Here is a 12,674-nt window from a genome sequence, read left to right on the forward strand (position 1 = left end):
TCAACAACCGGTGCTCATACCTCCCGTACAGCCAGATGTCGTTAATTTGTATCAAATGCTTACAGTGCTGAAAAGTTTTCCTGCATTGATCGAAGATCTAAAAGAATCGATAGAATACTCCTTTCCTAGGGACTAGACGATTGTGAAAGTACGCTTGGTGCATTTCTAGATTAGTTATGAAACCTGTTATGCATCAATCAAGTACCTAACACCATTGCCACAATCGTTATATGACCTGTTTCAGCTGTGATGCAACTTATCCGTAGTCTATTGTTTTGCAACCCATGACTTGTAGTACGATGACATGTAATCGTAAAAACTACGAATGTTGGCAATCAACACCGACACAAGAATCTTGAGACTCACTTTCACCATAGGTAGAATTATGTCAGATATCATGTTAGAGTCTAACCTCGAATGATCCTGATTTACACCTGCAAAGTACGAGTTAAAGTTACGTTATTGGCAAAAATGAAGACCCTTGTTAGGTTATGTTATGTCGAATATCGGGTGATTGCATCGCACACCTGCTGCAACTCAAGCATGTAGACTGATATACTTCTTTATTATCCACAAGCTCGTCTTCTTCTGAAAAGATGCTATGATTTATCATTTGCATATTCTGTCGTGCATTGCACTTTTTCCCTTAAATTTCTCCGAACGAGATTTTACGACATGATAGTTCACACAGTTCTTGAAGATGTACCACTTCAGTGCAACAAGAAAAACATCATTGTTGGATACTCCATGCCAACTTCCAATACCCGAACATTTGATGATGAACTTGAATGGCCAGGTGTTCTATACGAGAGCTACGGGAACTCTAAACCACTCTCGGCGGAGAGGTCGATGTTGATAATGTGGTGTGGAAGTTAATATAAGATATATATTTTGTTCTTTTTAATTTAAAATTTAAAATTAAAAACTTAATAATTAATATTTATATAAATCTTTAATATAAATATATATTTGGGTTAAATATGGAAAACTAAAATAAAAAAAAATTGTACAAATTTCAATAAAACTACATCCATAGGACCCAGTTAGAGGTGATCATGGACTGGGCCGGGCTGAACCCGGACAAAATTTTAGACCTGTTTTCTAGGCTCAGGCTTGGCCCGGCTTGAAATATGGGCTTAAAAATTTGACCAAGCCCGTCCCGAAAGAAAATTGCTAAGCCCGAGCCTGACCCGGCCCGTATTAAATTTTACAATACTAAAATAGCATAAAAAACCTACAAAATATAATCAACCAACCAGAATATCTATACATTAACCAATCAACATATTTAATTTTATAACAAACTATAAATTGTAAGCTAAATTAAATTTCAACAATTAGAAATGAAGGTAACCTAAAAAGCAATCGAAGAAGCATGAAAGTTAAAAAGTATATTTAATTAAAAATAAAAATATATATTTAATATATAATTCGGGCTTGGTCGGGCTGGCCCAGGTCAAAAAAGTTTTACCCGAGGCCCGGCCCATTTCCTAAACGGATCTTATTTTTTGCCTAAACTCATATCTCGGGTCTATATTTTTACCCGAATCCTCCTATTTTTTGGGCGGGCCATCGGGTCAGATAGCCCAACCCATGATGACCTCTAGACCGAGTAAACATGTTATCTTTCGGCCGATAAATTTGTCATATCTCGTGTGCTTATTCACATCGGGTGTACTTTAGTCATTCTCCGTTTACATCTTCTAACCTGAGCCACAAGTTTCCTAACCTTCACCCACACCACACACATATAATAACCTCCCTGTTTTAATTTATTTATCGGGGTGAGATTTATCATTTTATTGTTTACTCTGTTTTTCTGCTCTCTTATGAACTTATAATTAAGCCAAAAAGAAAAAAAAAAGGTTTTAATGAATTTGATAATGAGCTGAACAGCAGAAAAAAGAGGGATCTTTGGAGTGGAAAATAGAATAAGAATAGAATCTTTGTTGTTTGTTTCTTCTTTTTAAAAAAAAAAAAACAAAATTGGTTTTGTGATATGAATTGTGGGTTTCTGGGTTGTTCTTCGAAAGGATCTGTTTGAAGCTTTGGGGTTTTGTTTTTGAGTCTTTATAGAAGGGGGGAAATGGGTAGAAGTAAAGAAGTCAACCTCAATGAATGCAAGGTACGATCTTTATTCTTTGTTTTTATTTGTCAATTTCTATTATTTCTATCTAGAGTTGGATTGTCAAAGTCGGTTTTTAATGGATTTGTAATCTACTTTATGCCTTTTTTGGTTAAATGAAACCCAGTGTAGCGGTGATTTTTTTTTTTTTTGGTTAGAGCTTTGTAGTCTTATCAAGTCATTTCTATTTGAAGATCTTTTCTTAAAACTTTGGGGGCGTTTAGGGTTGTTGAAACTTTATTATTTTCTTGCTTTTGGGGTATGTGTCTATTTAATTTGTGGATTGTTTTGCTTTTGGTTTTTAGTGATTTAGGTTTGGAGCTATTGATTGTGTTTCTCCAAGAAAGTTGAAGTTTTCCGATAGTAGTTTATTCTTTGGAGTAGTGTTATTTAAGAGGCTTGATTAGATTGTGAAGATCATATAAATCAGTGAAGGAATCTACATGTTGTTGGTTTGGATCAGCTTGCTTTGATGGATAGTTTTGTCTTTAGTACCTTGTGAAAAATTATGGAGTTCATAGCATGTATTCATACTAACTTTTGTTGTGTATATTGACAATTGACAAAGTGAGTCAAGTAAACAATGGATTTGATCTTTTCTTTGCCTTTGACTCTGAATAGATAGTGGTTTCCCTAAATATATGTGTTGCTTGGGAAGATGAAGCTCTTTGTTTTGGTTTTTTTTTTCTTTGCCTTTGTCTCCGAATAGATGGTGGTTCCCCTAAATACGTGGGTCCTCATCTCCAACTTTAAGTTGGCTTACAATCTTCTTCGTCGACCTGATGGCACTTTCAATCGTCACTTGGCAGAGTTTCTTGATCGCAAAGTCCCTGCTAATGCGAACCTAGTTGATGGGGTTTTCTCGTTTGATGTTCTCATTGATCGTGGTACGAGCCTCCTGAGTCGGATTTATAGGCCAGCTACAGCTGAAGAGCCTCAACCGAATATTGCTGAACTTGAGAAGCCTGTTACAGCGGAGGTGGTCCCTGTTATTATTTTCTTTCATGGCGGAAGCTTTGCACATTCCTCGGCTAATAGTGCTATATATGACACTCTATGTCGGAGATTGGTAAGGCTTTGTAAGGCTGTTGTGGTCTCCGTGAATTATCGCCGTGCACCCGAAAATAGATATCCGTGTGCTTATGATGATGGGTGGACTGCTCTCAAGTGGGTTAACTCTAGACCATGGCTTCAAAGTCAGAAAGATTCTAAGGTTCATATATATCTAGCCGGAGATAGCTCTGGTGGTAACATTGCACACCATGTTGCTCTGCGAGCCATAGAATCGGGAATTGATGTATTGGGAAATATATTGCTCAATCCAATGTTTGGTGGACAAGAAAGAACTGAATCTGAAAAGCGTTTAGATGGGAAATACTTTGTTACTCTACGAGATCGGGACTGGTATTGGAGAGCCTATCTTCCTGAAGGCGAAGACAGAGACCATCCTGCATGTAATCCTTTTGGACCTAACGGTAGAAGTCTCGAGGGAATCAAATTTCCAAAGAGTCTTGTCGTGGTTGCCGGCTTGGACCTTATTCAGGATTGGCAATTGGCTTATGTTGAAGGGCTCAAAAAAGCTGGACAAGAGGTTAAACTTTTATACATGGAACAGGCCACGATTGGTTTCTACTTGTTGCCGAGTAGCAATCACTTCCATACTGTTACGGACGAGATAAGCAAGTTCGTGAGTTCTGACTCTATTAAAACAATAGGGGAAAGAATCATGCAATGTATCGGACCTCTGTTATGCGTAGATTATGTATGTTTATTCAAATGTTTTTTAGGATAAGACGGAAAATAAATTGATTATTAATATTATTTGATAATGAATATAAAAGTGGGTTGTAGTATTGGTTGTGTGTGTGTGTGTCAATATTCGAGGGAAGTCCACAACAATCCAAAAGCTGCTCCCAGTTGTTGACCCATTGCCAATGCTTCCAAAACTCTAGGGAGACTGTGGGCTGAGAGAGAGATGCCTAATAATAATAGCAAAAACTAGAACTTCATAGACAATGACAGCGGCATATATAGACAGATAGATACTAGCTGTTTGGTTTTGCTTCCTCACTCATTTTTCCAATAATATTACTTATGTCTTGTTTTATTTTTATTCCATTTCCTTTTTTTTTAAATTTCTCATTAAGTTCTATATTTTATTTTTATTTTTAATACATTTTAAATATATTTTAATATAACTTTTTTTAGACTTTTTTTTCAGAGGAATTGAAATAACTATTAGTTTGTTTGTTTTTTTTTTAATTTTAGAAATTCTTATGAATAATATTTATTTTTTAAAATTTTTTTAAAAGCAATCAATTGTGCATTTACGGTTATTTTTTTTCAACATTGCATTTATTTTTCTTTTATTAACAGAAATTATTAATTACAATTCAATCATTATTTACTCAATTTTTGAATATTGTAGAGACTAAATTGTTTTTTTTATAAAGATAATTTGAACCAAATTATTGTTAGAATGAATATCCCGTCAATAGATTACAATTTAAGGTTTAAATTACTCTCTTTTTTTATCTTAATAATGATTAAATTGCTCCTTAATTCATATTCTATCAATGGAAATAGTTAATTTTGGTAATGCAAAAGAAAAGTTGGGAGAAGACTTCTCTAAGAAACTTTAAATATAACCCTACTTCCTACTTTTATCGAGTAACCGAGGATAAGGCCCAACACATTTACGTTGTTGTTGCCTGCTTGGTTTATGTTTGTGCCTACAACACATATTGGATGGATTTGTTATTTATCTTTTACGAATATTATATCATTTCAGTTTCTAAATTGTTACAATTTTGACTTGATCTGTTGTGTTTTTTTAAGGAAACTAGCTTTTCGCGATCATTGTCCTTCAAAAAATCTTATAAATAGTTGGGTCATTCTCCTCGTGTTCTCGTTTCTGAAAACTTTTTCTATCAAGTTTTCAATCTTGTTTTCCTGACCTCTTTTTCCAGATCCTTTTTCGAGAAGAACAATACCAATTGTGTTCCACATTCTTTATTCGGGTGTACGAATATTGAAGTTTTGTGTTAATCTTTGAGGGCGACGTCCACTACACGATTACACCGGCCAGGGCAAATTTGCTTCTAAGATGGTGATTCTTCCATGGCACAGTAATTATTTCATTTATTTACACAATTTACTCTTTCCTGTTAGTGCTAACAGTTTGTTTTACAATAATATGTTTCCAACAATTAACCCTGTTATTAATTGATTTTACTTGCTCACACAATATAGGCCTATCTATAGATTAAGCGATGAGTGTTTGAATAAATTTTTTTTGTCCTCATACCAATTTAGCTCAGTTGGAATTTAAATTAAATAATTTAAATATAATTATAAAATTTACACGTATTAATAAAAAATATAAAATCGATATTAATCGTTGAAATTAATTTTCGAAGGGAAATGACTTTAGAACTTTATTTTTACGATACGAATATAGAATCATGGTGGTACATTATGAGATTGACATGATTAATGTACTATGCAGAATGGGATGAATTATGAGATGGGGACAATGCGAGAGATGGATGGATGGATGGAGAAAGGTTAATAGGCTGAGGAAATGAATTTAGATTCAAGAAAACGAGAGTTTACCTAATTTTTTTAGAATATATAGTACTGGTATTCAAACCAGCAATGGTAATATCCTCAAGTGTCACCATGTACACATCAGTATTAAGTTTAGTTGTCTCAATACAGTCTTCTTTTAACTGAAGATGTCAATAAGCACCATCCAAAGTCTTGATGTTCTCATTGTGAGTAAGGTGCACTTTCATTTGCCCCCAATTATGAGGTAAGGATCGAATAAGGGCACGAACCAGATGATCATTGGACTGTGAGCTACATCTTTCAGCTCACTTATCATATTAGACACTTCTCTTACATGCTGCATCATATTATGATTAAATCATTTATTGTTGCCACTAAACTTCATCTTAAGAGCAATCCCCATTTCTTTTGCTATTTCATTCTTACCAAACTCACGTATGATGTCATTGTCTATACTACTTAGCAATAGAATGCGAGCAATGGAATTTATCTTTTTCTAGCCATCTTAAATCTCTCAATCCCTTCTATGTTGGGTCGTATTATCATCTTCAAACTCTTTCTGAACATTATTTAGAACCTCGTAAATCTCTTATTACTCTAAATCATACTGAATTTTTTTTTTTACTCTAGATTTCAAGATTTCCCTTTTAATTTTCAACTTTTTTTTCTGTTATTTTTAATTTGCATTAGCTTTACTTGTATATTAAAAAAAATGAATTCACATAGTAGGCTTTAAGGTAAAGAAAAAGAAAACCCACACACTTACTAAAAAATTGATAGTTAATCTTATATTTGATCTAATCTCAAAGTTTGAATCAATTTACTTTAAATTTAATAATAATATTATTATTTAATTTTAATATTAAAAATATTAAATAATATAAAAAATAAATTATTAACATTTTTAAAATCAATATTATTATTAAATCTGCTTGGTGCCATGAGTTAATAAGATACCAACGTAATTGAAAATGAAAAATAAAATAAAATAAATTTTGAAATAGAAATAACAAATATTTTTATATCTTAAAATGTATATTTTTATAATATATTTTTAATAAATGACTTAACTATTTATCTAGAAAAACCTCTTTTAAAAAATGTATTATTTTTTAAATGATTACCCACTTTCATAAAAATATTTTTATTTAAAAAAGTTAATGTAATTTTTGGTATCTAAATTTGACAATTAGATTAATTTTGATACGTATATTTTTTTATGGTCCACTTTACTATCTAAATTTAGCAATTAAATCATTTGTAATCTTGAACTTGGAAAATGTAAAACATTGATGACGTGATACTTTAATGTTACACTACGCATCACTTAAAAAAATAATATAATTTTTAAATGATGATGTGATACAACTTCAATATGTCACTGAAGACTAAAATAGACCGTTGCTAATTTCAAGAACCATAATAGATAAAAGGGGTAAAGTACAAAAAAATAGTTATTTTTGTTTGCTTCAGATTACATTTTGGTCGCTTATGCTTGAAATGTTACGTTTTAGTCACTTACGTTATGGTTTTGTTACGAAGTGGTCACTCTACCGTTAAGTTCTGTTACCTCCCTAACGGCGATCTTACGTGGCAATCAAAATTAAAATTATTTAATTAAAAACCTATTTTCACCCCAGTAACTAGACATCTAAGTTGGCATTTAAAACCCATTTAGACTACCACGTAGGACTGCCATTAGGGAGGTGACGGAGTCTAACGATAGAGTGACTATTTCATAACAAACGATAACGTAAGTGATTAAAACGTAACATTTCAAACATAATTGACTAAAATATAATCTGAGGCAAACAAAAGTGACTATTTTTATACTTTACCCTAGATAAAAGATACAAATATTAAAATGAATTTAATTAACAAATTCAAGATAAAAAAACATTTTTATTACTTTTCTCTTTCTAATATTTTTAATAATTTTTATTACATTTAAGTGTTCTAATTTTTAATAATATATTTCAAAGTTTTGGTTTGTTTCACATTTAAAATTTTAATTTAAATTGAGATTTTTCCAGTATAGATTAAATATAAGAATACATAAACATTCAAAATAAGCACAAATTTTAGTAAGGATAAAAATTCATGAATAGCTCATAAAAACGACAACAGCCTAAATAAGAAACGGCATCGATTTTCCGCCATTTTCCTTTCCCATGGTATGGTATTTCCGTGGTTTGGATGTCTAAAATAGGTGTAAAGTGTCATTTGATATAAATAATCATCTCAGGAAGTCAAAGAGGCGATCTGACGGACTCCGTTTGTCCTCACGTAACCTGACGTCGGCGCATGCGGGGTAGCTTTTGTTTTGTCCCCTTTTTTGTTTCTTCCTCTAAATAAAATCAAATTTAAAATTAAGAAAAAAACCATTTCCGTTATCGTTAGTTTCCAACTTATTAGAACGAGACCATTTTGTTTAAGGGGATTATTTTTTCAAGATATAATTGCGAGGTGAAAAATTCTATCGTACCACAACCACCGCCAATCTAAAGGCATATTCAATATAAATTAGCCAATAAGTTATTGGTAAGGGAAACAGTCCGTGGGTTGGACAAATTTTTTCCTTATAAATTCGTATAATTTAATAATTTACTCGATCAATTTAGCTCTTAATGAATTTATTCAAACTGATTTAGCATAGATTGAAATTGGATAAAAGAATCGGAAAGATATTTGTAATAAGATTTAGATTGCATTTTGCTCTTTCTATTAAAGAGATAGGTAAATTAATCATTGTATGTTAAATCAAAGAGCAAATTGGTCATTTGTTAAAAACTTCATCTATTTTTACTATTAAAAATTGGTCTTTGTATGTCAGCATGATATACAGGCAGTACAACTTGTGTCGCTATCTAGTTATTCCATCAGACACACTAGTTTTTAATTGTACAAAATAGATGAATCTTTTAAAAGGACTAATTTGTTCTTTGATTTAATGCACAATGATTAATCTACTATTTTTTAAGTAGATGGAGCAAAATGCAATCTGACTACTAGTATAAGAGCCTTTATGGTGCTTTTACCTTGAAATGATTCAATCTATTGAATTGAATTAGATTGGAATTGCTTTTTAGTTAAAGTTTTATATTATAAACTTTTTAGACAATGTGTCTAGAATTAGACATAACTCCTCAAATCCTTAAATAAGAGGATAAATGCACTTTGATGCACTCGAATCCATATCCTTTTACACTGACAACAATGTCAATGCCAAATGAATTAAGACTCAATCGACTTATATTATACAATATATTTGTTTTTAATATAAAAAACCCAAATTTTAATACTTAATTTTATCCTTTTACACTGACAACAATGCCAATGCCAAATGAACTAAGACTCAATCGACTTATATTATACAATATATTTGTTTTTAATATAAAAAACCCAAATTTTAATACTTAATTTTATCATTTGAACCAAAAAAATTAACCAAAATCTTTTTTATATTATATATTATAAACATGTTTTTAAAATGAAAAATTACATATATTAAAAAAAAATTAAATTGATGAACTCAATTACAAAATTTCATGATGAAGAACCTATCCACATAACTTTTTTTATACATCACAATTTTTAAGGCCCTACAAAATCATTTTTAACCATTATAATTTACTTAATTCAACTGATTGAATCGAAAATTATTTGTTATTTTTTTATAATTAAAGATAATATAACTCAAATTCATTTTTATATTTTTAAAATTCGAATATATGATTTTTTTTTATTATAAAATTCGTCAACGGATGTATTTATATAAGATTTATATTCTGTTCTTTTTAATTTAAAATTTAAAATTTAAAATTTATATAAATCTCTAATATAAATATATATTTGTGTTAAATATGAAAAACTAAAATAAAAAAAATTGTACAAATTTCGATAAAACAACATCTATAGGACCCAGTAAACAGTTATCTTTCGGCCGATCAATTTGTCATATCTCATGTCCTTATTCACATTAGGCGTACTTTAGTCATTCTCCGTTTACAGCTTCTAACCTGCGCCACAATTTTCCTATCCTTCACCCGCACCACACATATAATAACCTCCCTGTTTTAATTTATTTATTGGTGTGAGATTTATCATTTTATTGTTCACTCTGTTTTTCTGCTCTCTTATGAACTTATAATTAAGCCAAAAAGAAAAAAAAAAGGTTTTAGTGAATTTGATAATGAGCTGAACAGCAGAAAAAAGAGGGATCTTTGGAGTGGAAAATAGAATAAGAATAGAATCTTTGTTGTTTGTTTCTTCTTTAAAAAAAAAAACAAAATTGGTTTTGTGATATGAATTGTGGGTTTCTGGGTTGTTCTTCGAAAGGATCTGTTTGAAGCTTTGGGGTTTTGTTTTTGAGTCTTTAAAGAAGGGGGGAAATGGCTAGAAGTAATGAAGTCAACCTCAATGAATGCAAGGTAAGATATTTATTCTTTGTTTTTATTTGTCAATTTCTATTATTTCTATCTAGAGTTGGATTGTCAAACTTGGTTTTTAATGGATTTGTAATATATTTTATGCCTTTTTTGGTTAAATGAAACCCAGTGTAGCGGTGTTTTTTTTTGGTTAGAGCTTGGTAGTCTTATCAAGTCATTTCTATTTGAAGATCTTTTCTTAAAACTTTGGGGGCATTTAGGGTTGTTGAAACTTTATTATTTTATTGTTTTTGGGGTATGTGTCTATTTAATTTGTGGATTGTTTTGCTTTTGGTTTTTAGTGATTTAGGTTTGGAGCTATTGATTGTGTTTCTCCAAGAAAGTTGGAGTTTTCCGATAGTAGTTCATTCTTTGGAGTAGTGTTATTTAAGAGGCTTGATTAGATTGTGAAGATCATATAAATCAGTGAAGGAATCTATATGTTGTTTGTTTGGATCTGCTTGCTTTGATGGATAGTTTTGTCTTTAGTACCTTGTGAAAAATTATGGAGTTCATAGCATGTATTTCATACGGACTTTTGTGTGTATTGACAATTGACAAAGTGAGTCAAGTAAACAATGGATTTGATCTTTTCTTTGCCTTTGACTCTGAATAGATAGTGGTTTCCCTAAATATATGTGTTGCTTGGGAAGATGAATCTCTTTGTTTTGATTTTTTTTTCTTTGCCTTTGTCTCCGAATAGATGGTGGTTCCCCTAAATACGTGGGTCCTCATCTCCAACTTTAAGTTGGCTTACAATCTTCTTCGTCGACCTGATGGCACTTTCAATCGTCACTTGGCAGAGTTTCTTGATCGCAAAGTCCCTGCTAATGCTAACCCAGTTGATGGGGTTTTCTCGTTTGATGTTCTCATTGATCGTGGTACGAGCCTCCTGAGTCGGATTTATAGGCCAACTACAGCTGAAGAGCCTCAACCGAATATTGCTGAACTTGAGAAACCTGTTACAGCGGCGGTGGTCCCTGTTATTATTTTCTTTCATGGTGGAAGCTTTGCACATTCCTCGGCTAATAGTGCTATATATGACACTCTATGTCGGAGATTGGTAAGGCTTTGTAAGGCTGTTGTGGTCTCCGTGAATTATCGCCGTGCACCTGAAAATAGATATCCGTGTGCTTATGATGATGGGTGGACTGCTCTCAAATGGGTTAACTCTAGACCATGGCTTCAAAGTCAAAAAGATTCTAAGGTTCATATATATCTAGCCGGAGATAGCTCTGGTGGTAACATTGCACACCATGTTGCTCTGCGAGCCATAGAATCAGGAATTGATATATTGGGAAGTATATTGCTCAATCCAATGTTTGGTGGACAAGAAAGAACTGAATCTGAAAAGCGTTTAGATGGGAAATACTTTGTTACTCTACGAGATCGGGACTGGTATTGGAGAGCTTATCTTCCTGAAGGTGAAGACAGAGATCATCCTGCATGTAACCCTTTTGGACCTAACGGTAGAAGTCTCGAGGGAATCAAATTTCCAAAGAGTCTTGTCGTGGTTGCCGGCTTGGACCTTATTCAGGATTGGCAATTGGCTTATGTTGAAGGGCTCAAAAAAGCTGGACAAGAGGTTAAACTTTTATACATGGAACAGGCCACGATTGGTTTCTACTTGTTGCCGAATAACCATCACTTCCATACTGTTATGGACGAGATAAGCAAATTCGTGAGTTCTGACTGTTAATAGAATTAACCTGACCTACAGGCCGCCATAAACGACAGGAGCTTGACATTCCTCCACTTGTGGCAACCAACAAGTTTGCAGTTTATGATTGTGTAGTATTACTAGTTAGTGTCTTATTAATGCTGGTATTATTTTGCTCCATATTTTCGGACTACCGAGCTTGATTAAAGAAGAGGTATTCCAGCGCATAGCTGGATCAGGATCTGTTCTGGTCTGCATTCACTCGCCTGGACTTGAGTGTTATAGTTCGATGAAGCTCTTGTTTCAGTTAGAGCCTTTTTGACTATGTTTTAGCAGACTAAGTTTAAGAGTTACAAATTCTGGCTTCTTGCCACAAAGGAGAAGAAGACAGGAATATATGGATAACATTCGGTAACCGATCAAGGGATCGGTGTCTGGCTAATGTTATATATATATAAATATATATGCTAATTTTAGAACATGGATTAGAGAGTTCTCCATGGCTTTTATGACCCTGTATGTTTATACATATGTGTTAGTATATATAAAGATGTTTGCTTAAATCACTCTCCTCCCTTGTCTGACATTCAGCTTTCTCTTTTCCTCCAATTTAAATGTGGGTATTTTATTTGCTCTATTATTGTTTGAAACACTACAGGACAAGTGTAAATACAACTATATATATATATCCTATTAAGATTGAGACGTTTTGGACTCTCTTGTTTACAAGCAGGTACACTCTTTTAACTCTTAATCAGATATGGTAATATATGTTTGTGAGGAATCAAAAGGTGTAGACATTTCATGCATTAAATCCCAGCAGGGACAAAAGGGGTATCAACGCACCTTTGACAAATGATTGGAAGCAAATTCTAGTAAGTCTTTTATTATT

General features: G+C 32.4%; 2 protein-coding genes across 4 annotated transcripts; both read left to right on the forward strand.

The window, feature by feature from the left end:
• Window positions 1-1,677: 1,677 nt before the first annotated feature.
• LOC107888297 (gibberellin receptor GID1C) lies at window positions 1,678-3,978 on the forward strand. Of its 2 annotated transcripts, none has more exons than XM_016812362.2 (2): window positions 1,678-2,125; window positions 2,935-3,978. In XM_016812362.2, exons 1-2 carry the CDS (start codon window positions 2,119-2,121, stop codon window positions 3,915-3,917), a joined length of 990 nt encoding a protein of 329 aa, XP_016667851.2. In that variant the 5' UTR covers window positions 1,678-2,118; the 3' UTR covers window positions 3,918-3,978. The 2 variants fall into 2 exon arrangements, with proteins under 2 accessions (XP_016667851.2, XP_016667850.2); XM_016812361.2 differs by having other exon boundaries at window positions 1,745-2,125; window positions 2,835-3,978.
• Window positions 3,979-9,773: 5,795 nt separating this feature from the next.
• LOC107888298 (gibberellin receptor GID1C) lies at window positions 9,774-12,348 on the forward strand. Of its 2 annotated transcripts, none has more exons than XM_041109275.1 (2): window positions 9,774-10,125; window positions 10,926-12,348. In XM_041109275.1, exons 1-2 carry the CDS (start codon window positions 10,119-10,121, stop codon window positions 11,819-11,821), a joined length of 903 nt encoding a protein of 300 aa, XP_040965209.1. In that variant the 5' UTR covers window positions 9,774-10,118; the 3' UTR covers window positions 11,822-12,348. The 2 variants fall into 2 exon arrangements, with proteins under 2 accessions (XP_040965209.1, XP_016667852.2); XM_016812363.2 differs by having other exon boundaries at window positions 9,775-10,125; window positions 10,826-12,348.
• The last annotated feature ends 326 nt before the right edge of the window (window positions 12,349-12,674 follow it).

The sequence above is a fragment of the Gossypium hirsutum genome, chromosome D13 (genome assembly GCF_007990345.1).
Source record: "Gossypium hirsutum isolate 1008001.06 chromosome D13, Gossypium_hirsutum_v2.1, whole genome shotgun sequence".
NCBI classification, from domain to species: domain Eukaryota; kingdom Viridiplantae; phylum Streptophyta; class Magnoliopsida; order Malvales; family Malvaceae; genus Gossypium; species Gossypium hirsutum.

Bases quoted from the DNA above. Each gene is read 5' to 3' on its own strand.
- LOC107888298 (XM_016812363.2), top strand. From the start codon at position 10,087: ATGGCTAGAAGTAATGAAGTCAACCTCAATGAATGCAAG. The intron at 10,126-10,825 runs GTAAGATATTTA...GTCTCCGAATAG, and splicing joins TCAACCTCAATGAATGCAAG to ATGGTGGTTCCCCTAAATAC.
- LOC107888297 (XM_016812361.2), top strand. From the start codon at position 2,087: ATGGGTAGAAGTAAAGAAGTCAACCTCAATGAATGCAAG. The intron at 2,126-2,834 runs GTACGATCTTTA...GTCTCCGAATAG, and splicing joins TCAACCTCAATGAATGCAAG to ATGGTGGTTCCCCTAAATAC.